Source organism: Procambarus clarkii, chromosome 5, assembly GCF_040958095.1.
Source record: "Procambarus clarkii isolate CNS0578487 chromosome 5, FALCON_Pclarkii_2.0, whole genome shotgun sequence".
Taxonomy (NCBI): domain Eukaryota; kingdom Metazoa; phylum Arthropoda; class Malacostraca; order Decapoda; family Cambaridae; genus Procambarus; species Procambarus clarkii.
Window position 1 is genome coordinate 42,632,762 of NC_091154.1, and position 9,761 is coordinate 42,642,522.

General features: G+C 54.1%; 1 protein-coding gene across 1 annotated transcript; it reads left to right on the forward strand.

The window, feature by feature from the left end:
• The first annotated feature begins 405 nt into the window (after positions 1 to 405).
• LOC138351887 (skin secretory protein xP2-like) lies at positions 406 to 1,158 on the forward strand. Its single transcript, XM_069303936.1, has one exon. The coding sequence runs from the start codon at positions 406 to 408 to the stop codon at positions 1,156 to 1,158; it is 753 nt and encodes a 250-aa protein (XP_069160037.1).
• Positions 1,159 to 9,761: the final 8,603 nt, after the last annotated feature.

Below are 9,761 nucleotides of genomic sequence, written 5' to 3' on the forward strand. Positions count from 1 at the left end.
TGGTGTCAACGAAGAAGGCCAGGGGCCGGCTGGTGTCACCGAAGAAGGCCAGGGGCCGGCTGGTGTCAACGAAGAAGGCATGGGGCCGTCTGGTGTCAACGAAGAAGGCCAGGGGCCGGCTGGTGTCAACGAGGAAGGCCAGGGGGCGGCTGGTGTCAACGAGGAAGGCCAGGGGCCGGCTGGTGTCAACGAGGAAAGCCAGGGGGCCGGCTGGTGTCAACGAGGAAGGCCAGGGGCCGGCTGGTGTCAACGAGGAAGGCCAGGGGCAGGCTGGTGTCAACGAGGAAGGCCAGGGGCCGGCTGGTGTCAACGAGGAAGGCCAGGGGCCGGCTGGTGTCAACGAGGAAGGCCAGGGGCCGGCTGGTGTCAACGAAGAAGGCCAGGGGCCGGCTGGTGTCACCGAAGATGGCCAGGGGCCGGCTGGTGTCAACGAGAAAGGCCAGGAGCCGGCTGGTGTCAACGAGGAAGGCTAGGGGCCGGCTGGTGTCAACGAAGAAGGCCAGGGGGCAGGCTGGTGTCAACGAGGAAGACCAGGGGCCGGCTGGTGTCAACGAGGAAGGCCAGGGGCAGGCTGGTGTCAACGAGGAAGGCCAGGGGCCGGCTGGTGTCAACGAGGAAGGCCAGGGGCCGGCTGGTGTCAACGAGGAAGGCCAGGGGCCGGCTGGTGTCAACGAAGAAGGCCAGGGGCCGGCTGGTGTCACCGAAGAAGGCCAGGGGCCGGCTGGTGTCAACGAAGAAGGCATGGGGGCGTCTGGTGTCAACGAAGAAGGCCAGGGGCCGGCTGGTGTCAACGAGGAAGGCCAGGGGGGCGGCTGGTGTCAACGAGGAAGGCCAGGGGCCGGCTGGTGTCAACGAGGAAAGCCAGGGGGCCGGCTGGTGTCAACGAGGAAGGCCAGGGGCCGGCTGGTGTCAACGAGGAAGGCCAGGGGGCCGGCTGGTGTCAACGAGGAAGGCCAGGGGCCGGCTGGTGTCAACGAGGAAGGCCAGGGGCAGGCTGGTGTCAACGAGGAAGGCCAGGGGCCGGCTGGTGTCAACGAGGAAGGCCAGGGGCCGGCTGGTGTCAACGAGGAAGGCCAGGGGCCGGCTGGTGTCAACGAGGAAGGCCAGGGGCCGGCTGGTGTCAACGAGGAAGGCCAGGGGGGCGGCTGGTGTCAATGAGGAAGGCCAGGGGCCGGCTGGTGTCAACGAGGAAGGCCAGGGGCCGGCTGGTGTCAACGAGGAAGGCCAGGGGGCCGGCTGGTGTCAACGAGAAAGGCCAGGGGCCGGCTGGTGTCAACGAGGAAGGCCAGGGGGCCGGCTGGTGTCAACGAGGAAGGCCAGTGGCCGGCTGGTGTCAACGAGGAAGGCCAGGGGCCGGCTGGTGTCAACGAGGAAGGCCAGGGGCCGGCTGGTGTCAATGAGGAAGGCCAGAGGGGCGGCTGGTGTCAATGAGGAAGGCCAGGGGCCGGCTGGTGTCAACGAGGAAGGCCAGGGGCAGGCTGGTGTCAACGAGGAAGGCCAGGGGCCGGCTGGTGTCAACGAGGAAGGCCAGGGGCCGGCTGGTGTCAACGAGGAAGGCCAGGGGCCGGCTGGTGTCAACGAGGAAGGCCAGGGGCCGGCTGGTGTCAACGAGGAAGGCCAGGGGGGCGGCTGGTGTCAATGAGGAAGGCCAGGGGCCGGCTGGTGTCAACGAGGAAGGCCAGGGGCCGGCTGGTGTCAACGAGGAAGGCCAGGGGGCCGGCTGGTGTCAACGAGAAAGGCCAGGGGCCGGCTGGTGTCAACGAGGAAGGCCAGGGGGCCGGCTGGTGTCAACGAGGAAGGCCAGTGGCCGGCTGGTGTCAACGAGGAAGGCCAGGGGCCGGCTGGTGTCAACGAGGAAGGCCAGGGGCCGGCTGGTGTCAATGAGGAAGGCCAGAGGGGCGGCTGGTGTCAATGAGGAAGGCCAGGGGCCGGCTGGTGTCAACGAGGAAGGCCAGGGGCCGGCTGGTGTCAACGAGGAAGGCCAGGGGCCGGCTGGTGTCAACGAAGAATGCCAGGGGCCGGCTGGTGTCAACGAGGAAGGCCAGGGGCAGGCTGGTGTCAACGAGGAAGGCCAGGGGCCGGCTGGTGTCAACGAGGAAGGCCAGGGGCCGGCTGGTGTCAACGAGGAAGGCCAGGGGCCGGCTGGTGTCAACGAGGAAGGCCATGGGCCGGCTGGTGTCAACGAGGAAGGCCAGGGGCCGGCTGGTGTCAACGAGGAAGGCCAGGGGGGCGGCTGGTGTCAATGAGGAAGGCCAGGGGCCGGCTGGTGTCAACGAGGAAGGCCAGGGGCCGGCTGGTGTCAACGAGGAAGGCCAGGGGGCCGGCTGGTGTCAACGAGAAAGGTCAGGGGCCGGCTGGTGTCAACGAGGAAGGCCAGGGGGCCGGCTGGTGTCAACGAGGAAGGCCAGTGGCCGGCTGGTGTCAACGAGGAAGGCCAGGGGCCGGCTGGTGTCAACGAGGAAGGCCAGGGGCCGGCTGGTGTCAATGAGGAAGGCCAGGGGGGCGGCTGGTGTCAATGAGGAAGGCCAGGGGCCGGCTGGTGTCAACGAGGAAGGCCAGGGGCCGGCTGGTGTCAACGAGGAAGGCCAGGGGCCGGCTGGTGTCAACGAAGAATGCCAGGGGCCGGCTGGTGTCAACGAGGAAGGCCAGGGGCCGGCTGGTGTCAACGAAGAAGGCATGGGGCCGGCTGGTGTCAACGAAGAAGGCCAGGGGCCGGCTGGTGTCAACGAGGAAGGCCAGGGGGGCGGCTGGTGTCAACGAGGAAGGCCAAGGGCCTGCTGGTGTCAACGAGGAAGGCCAGGGGGCCGGCTGGTGTCAACGAGGAAGGCCAGGGGCCGGCTGGTGTCAACGAGGAAGGCCAGGGGGCCGGCTGGTGTCAACGAGGAAGGCAAGGGGCCGGCTGGTGTCAACGAGGAAGGCCAGGGGCAGGCTGGTGTCAACGAGGAAGGCCAGGGGCCGGCTGGTGTCAACGAGGAAGGCCAGGGGCCGGCTGGTGTCAACGAGGAAGGCCAGGGGCCGGCTGGTGTCAACGAGGAAGGCCAGTGGCCGGCTGGTGTCAACGAGGAAGGCCAGGGGGCCGGCTGGTGTCAACGAGGAAGGCCAAGGGGCCGGCTGGTGTCAATGAGGAAGGCCAGGATGGCGGCTGGTGTCAACGAGGAAGGCCAAGGGGCCGGCTGGTGTCAACGAGGAAGGCCAAGGGGCCGGCTGGTGTCAATGAGGAAGGCCAGGGGCAGGCTGGTGTCAACGAGGACGGCCAAGGGGCCGGCTGGTGTCAACGAGGAAAGCCAGGGGCAGGCTGGTGTCAATGAGGAAGGCCAGGGGCAGGCTGGTGTCAACGAGGAAGGCCAGGGGCAGGCTGGTGTCAACGAGGAAGGCCAGGGGGCCGGCTGGTGTCAACGAGGAAGGCCAAGGGGCCGGCTGGTGTCAACGAGGAAGGCCAGGGGCAGGCTGGTATCAACGAGGAAGGCCAGGGGCAGGCTGGTATCAACGAGGATGGCCAGGGGCCGGCTGGTGTCAACGAGGAAGGCCAGGGGCCGGCTGGTATCAACGAGGAAGGCCAGGGGCAGGCTGGTATCAACGAGGAAGGCCAGGGGCAGGCTGGTATCAACGAGGAAGGCCAGGGGCAGGCTAAGGACCTGTCGATAAGACAAATTTTACTATAATGTACCTACAAATTGCCTTCAAAATTTCGCACAATGTACCTGTTAACATTTTTAAATTTTGCTACAAATTACGTACTTAATATTATGTGTTAGATTAAATTAAGGACCTGCCCGACACCCCAGGCGTGGCAGTGGCTTCACAAGAATGTAAAAACATTAATGCTATGTACTCTGTTAAACCTAATATACCTTCTAGTATATATATAAATAAATAAATAAATAAATAAATAAATATATAAATAAATAAAATTAAAAGTAGCAATAGAGAGACGAGGACCAGATAGTTCCTGTTGGTGCTTAGATAGAGGCGAGCAGTGTTGAGTAGCGTGAAAGACTGAGAGGATGAATAGAGGTGAGCAGTGTTGAGTAGCGTGAAAGACTGAGAGGATGAATAGAGGTGAGCAGTGTTGAGTAGCGTGAAAGACTGAGAGGATGAATAGAGGTGAGCAGTGTTGAAAGCGATGGAATACAATGCTGAACATGTCCCTTTGTTTAGGTGTCTGGCAGCTCTTTGGTCTTATCATCACTCGATGAACCTAGAACCTAAATAATTCAGAAACCTCTAGTGGCTGTCACCACCCAACAAGCCAAGGGTCACCAATGCAACGGTGGCAACATTGCACACAACACCACATATTTTCTAACAAATGTTCACTGTTGCTCATTCATCTGCATATTGAGTCCTTTATCTTGTTGCAGGACAATGAAGAGGCGGAGACCAGGAGCTGCACTTCAAGCAGCGATGCACTACTTCCTCGTGTTCTGTGAGTTATTACGATATAGTTAAAAGGGTCATTGTTCCTCCAGAGCACAGAGTACAGAGCTCAGTGTACTCTGAGCTCTACATATATATAGAGGTCAGTGCTCACAAACCCCAGAGCTTTCCCACTGAAGGATTCGAACATTAGACAGCCTAAAGTTCTACACTTTACACAAACACAGTGAATACACTCTACACGTACCTCGGTGTAAACACTATACACATACCTCAGTGTAAACACTCTACACGTACCTCGGTGTAAACACTATACACATACCTCAGTGTAAACACTCTACACGTACCTCGGTGTAAACACTATACACATACCTCAGTGTAAACACTCTACACGTACCTCAGTGTAGACATTGTACACGTACCTCGGTGTAAACACTATACACATACCTCAGTGTAAACACTCTACACGTACCTCAGTGTAGACATTGTACACGTACCTCGGTGTAAACACTCTACACGTACCTCAGTGTAAACACTCTACACGTACCTCAGTGTAGACATTGTACACGTACATCGGTGTAAACACTCTACATGTACCTCAGTGTAGACACTGTACACGTACCTCGGTGTAAACACTCTACACGTACCTCAGTGTAGACATTGTACACGTACCTCGGTGTAAACACTCTACACGTACCTCAGTGTAGACACTGTACACGTACCTCAGTGTAAACACTGTACACGTACATCGGTGTAAACACTCTACACGTACCTCAGTTTAGACACTGTACACGTACCTCAGTGTAAACACTCTACACGTACCTCAGTGTAGACAATGTACACGTACATCGGTGTAAACACTGTACACGTACCTCAGTTTAGACACTGTACACGTACCTCAGTGTAAACACTGTTCACGTACCTCGGTGTAAATACTCTACACGTACCTCAGTGTAGACACTGTACACGTAACTCAGTTTAGACACTGTACACGTCTATCAGTGTAAGAATTGAAAATGTACCTCAGTGTAGACACTGTTCACGTACCTCAGTGTAGAAACTGTACACGTACCTCAGTGTAGACAATGTACACGTACCTCAGTGTAAACACTGTACACGTACCTCAGTGTAGACACTGTACACGTACCTCAGTGTAGACATTGTACACGTACCTCAGTGTAGACACTGTACACGTACCTCAGGTTAGACACTGTACACGTACCTCAGTGTAAACACTGTACGCATACCTCAGTGTAGAAACTTTTCACGTACTACAGTGTTGACATTCTACATTTACAACAGTGTATACACTCTACACGTACCTCAGTGTTGACACTCTACACGTACAACAGTGTAGACACTGTACACGTGCATCAGTGTTGACACTACTTGTACCACAGTGCAGACACTCTACACGTACCACAGTGTAGACACTCTACACGTACCACAGTAAAGACAGACTACACGTACCACAGTAAAGACACTCAACACGTACCACAGTGTTGACACTCTACACGTACCACAGTGAAGACACTCTACACGTACCACAGTGAAGACACTCTACACGTACCGCAGTGTAGACACTCTACACGTACCACAATGTAGACAGTCTACACGTACCACAAGCTAGACAGTCTACACGTACCTCAGTGTAGACAGTCTACACGTACCACAGTGTAGAAAGTCTACACGTACCACAGTGAAGACACTCTACACGTACCACAATGTTGACATTCTACACGTACCACAGTGAAGACACTCTACACGTATTGCAGTGTAGACACTCTACACGTACCAAAGTGTAGACACTAGACGTACCACAGTGAAGACACTCTACACGTAACACAGGGTAGACACTCTACACGTACCATATTGAAGACACTCTATATGTACCGCAGTGTTGACACTCTACACGTACCACAGTGTAGACACTACACGTACCACAGTGTTGACACTCTACACGTACCACACAGTGTAGACACTACACGTACCACAGTGAAGACTCTCTACACGTACCACAGTGAAGACACTCTACACGTACCACATTGAAGACACTTTTCACGTACCAGAGTGAAGACACTCTACACGTACCACAGTGTTGACAATCGACACGTACCACAGTGTAGACAATCGACACGTACCGCATTGTAGACACTCTACACGTACCTCAATGTTGACACTCTAGTGTAGTAGTGAGTGTAGTGAGTGTAGACACTCTACACGTAACACAGTGTAGACAGTTCACACGTACCGCAGTGTAGACAGTCTACACGTACCTCAGCGCAGACACTCTACACGTACCACAGAACGGACGTCCACACGAGTCACAGTGTAGACAGTCTACACGTACCTCAGTGAAGACAGTCTACACGTACCACAGTATAGACAGTCCACACGAGCCACAGTGTTGAAAGTCTACACGTAATACAATGTAGACAATCTACACGTACCACAGTGTAGACAGTCTACACGTACCTCAGCGCAGACAGTCTACACGTACCACAGATTAGACACTCTACACGTACCTCAGTGTTGACACTCTAAACGTACCACAGTGCTGACACTCTGCACGTACCACAGTGTAGACACTCTACACGTACCACAGTGAAGACACTCTACACGTACCACAGTGTAGACACTAAAAGTACCAAAGTGAAGACACTCTACACGTACCACAGTGTAGACACTACACGTACAACAGTGAAGACACTACACGTACCACAGCGAAGACACTCTACACCCACCACATTGAAGACACTCTACACGTACCGCAGTGTAGACACTCTACACGTACCATAGTGTTGACACTACACGTACCACAGTGAATACACTCTACACGTACGACAGTGTTGACACTCTACACGTACCACAATGTTGACACTCTACACTTACCACAGTGTAGACACTCTACATGTACCACAGCAAAGACACTCTATACGTACCACAGTGTAGAAACTACACGTACCACAGTGAAGACATTCTACACGTACCACAGTGAAGACATTCTACACGTACCACAGTGATGACAATCGACACGTACTGCAGTGTAGACACTCTACACGTGCCACAGTGTTGACATTCGACACGTACAGCAGTGTAGAAACTACACGTTCCACAGTGTAGACGCTCTACACGTACCACAGTGAAGACACTCTGCACGTACCACAGTCAAGACACTCTACACGTACCACAGTGTTGACACTCTACACGTACCACAGTGAAGACACTCTACACGTAACACAGTGTAGACAGTCTACACGTACCACAGTATAGACAGTCCACACGAGTCAAAGTGTAGACAGTCTACACGTACAACAGTGTAGACAGTCTACACCTACCGCAGTGTAGACAGACTACACGTACCTCAGCGCAGACAGTCTACACGTACCACAGTGTAGACGCTCTACTCGTACCACAGTGAAGACACTCTACACGTACCAAAGTGAAGACACTCTACACGTACCACAGTGTAGACACTCTACACGTACCGCAGTGTAGACACTCTACACGTACCAACGTGTAGACAGTCAATACGTACCACAGAGTGGACACAACACGTACCACAGTGAAGACACTCTACACGTACCGCAGTGTAGACACTAAACGTACCACAGTGTTGACACTCTACACGTACCACAGTGTAGACACTACACGTACCACAGTGCTGACACGCAACACGTACCACAGTGTTGACACGCAACACGTACCACAGTGTTGACACTCTACACGTACCACAGTAATGACACTACACGTACCACAGCGTTGACACGAAACACGTACCACAGTGTTGATACTCTACACGTACCAGTGTTGATACTACACGTACCACAGTGTTGACAAGCAACACGTACCACAGTGTTGACACTCTACACGTACCGCAGTGTAGACACTCTACACGTACCACAGTGTAGACACTAGACGTACCACAGGGAAGACACTCTGCACGTACCACAGTGAAGACACTCTAAACGTACCACAGTGTAGACGGTCTACACGTACCACAGTGACGACACTCTACACGTACCACAGTATTGACAATCGACACGTACCGCAGTGTAGACACTCTTCACGTACTGCAGTGTAGACACGTAGACACTCTACACGTGCCACAGTGTTGACATTCGACACGTACCGCAGTGTAGACACTCTACACGTACCGCAGTGTAGACACTCTACACGTACCACAGTGTTGAAACTCGACACGTACCGCGGTGTAGACACTCTACACGTACCACAGTGAAGACACTCTACATGTACCGCAGTGTAGACATCCAACACGTACCACAGTGTAGACGCTCAACACGTACCACAGTGAAAACACTCTACACGTACAACAGTGAAGACACTCTACACGTACCACAGTGTAGACACTCTACACGTACCACAGTAATGACACTACACGTACCACAGTGTTGACACGAAACACGTACCACAGTGTTGATACTCTACACGTACCACAGTGTTGATACTACACGTACCAGAGTGTTGACACGCAACACGTACCACATTGTTGACACTCTACACGTACCGCAGTGTAGACACTACACGTACCACAGTGTAGACACTAGAAGTACCACAGGGAAGACACTCTGCACGTACCACAGTGAAGACACTCTACACGTACCACAGTGTAGACGGTCAACACATACCACAGTGACGACACTCTACACGTACCACATTGTTGACACTCTACACGTACCGCAGTGTAGACACTACACGTACCACAGTGTAGACACTAGAAGTACCACAGTGAAAATACTCTGCACGTGCCACAGTGACGACACTCTACACGTACCACAGTGTTGACAATGGACACGTACCGCAGTGTAGACACTCTACATGTGCCACAGTGTTGACATTCGACACGTACCGCAGTGTAGACACTCTACACGTACCGCAGTGTAGACACTCTACACGTACCACAGTGTTGAAACTCGACACGTACCGCAGTGTAGACACTCTACATGTACCACAGTGTAGATACTAGACGTACCACAGGGAAGACACTCTGCACGTACCACAGTGAAGACACTCTACACGTACCACAGTGACGACACTACACGTACCACAGTGTTGACAATCGACACGTACCGCAGTGTAGACACTCTACACGTACCGCAGTGTAGACACTACACGTGCCACAGTGTTGACATTCGACACGCGCCGCAGTGTAGACACTCTACACGTACCGCAGTGTAGACACTCTACACGTACCACAGTGAAGACACTCTACATGTACCGCAGTGTAGACACTCTACACGTACCACAGTGTAGACGCTCTACACGTACCAAAGCGAAAACACTCTACACGTACCACAGTGAAGACACTCTACACGTACCACAGTGTAGACACTCTACATGTACCGCAGTGTAGACACTCTACA

What these genes read in the sequence shown, in the direction of transcription:
- LOC138351887 (XM_069303936.1), top strand. Translation starts at nt 406, where the DNA reads ATGGCCAGGGGCCGGCTGGTGTCAACGAGAAAGGCCAGGAGCCGGCTG.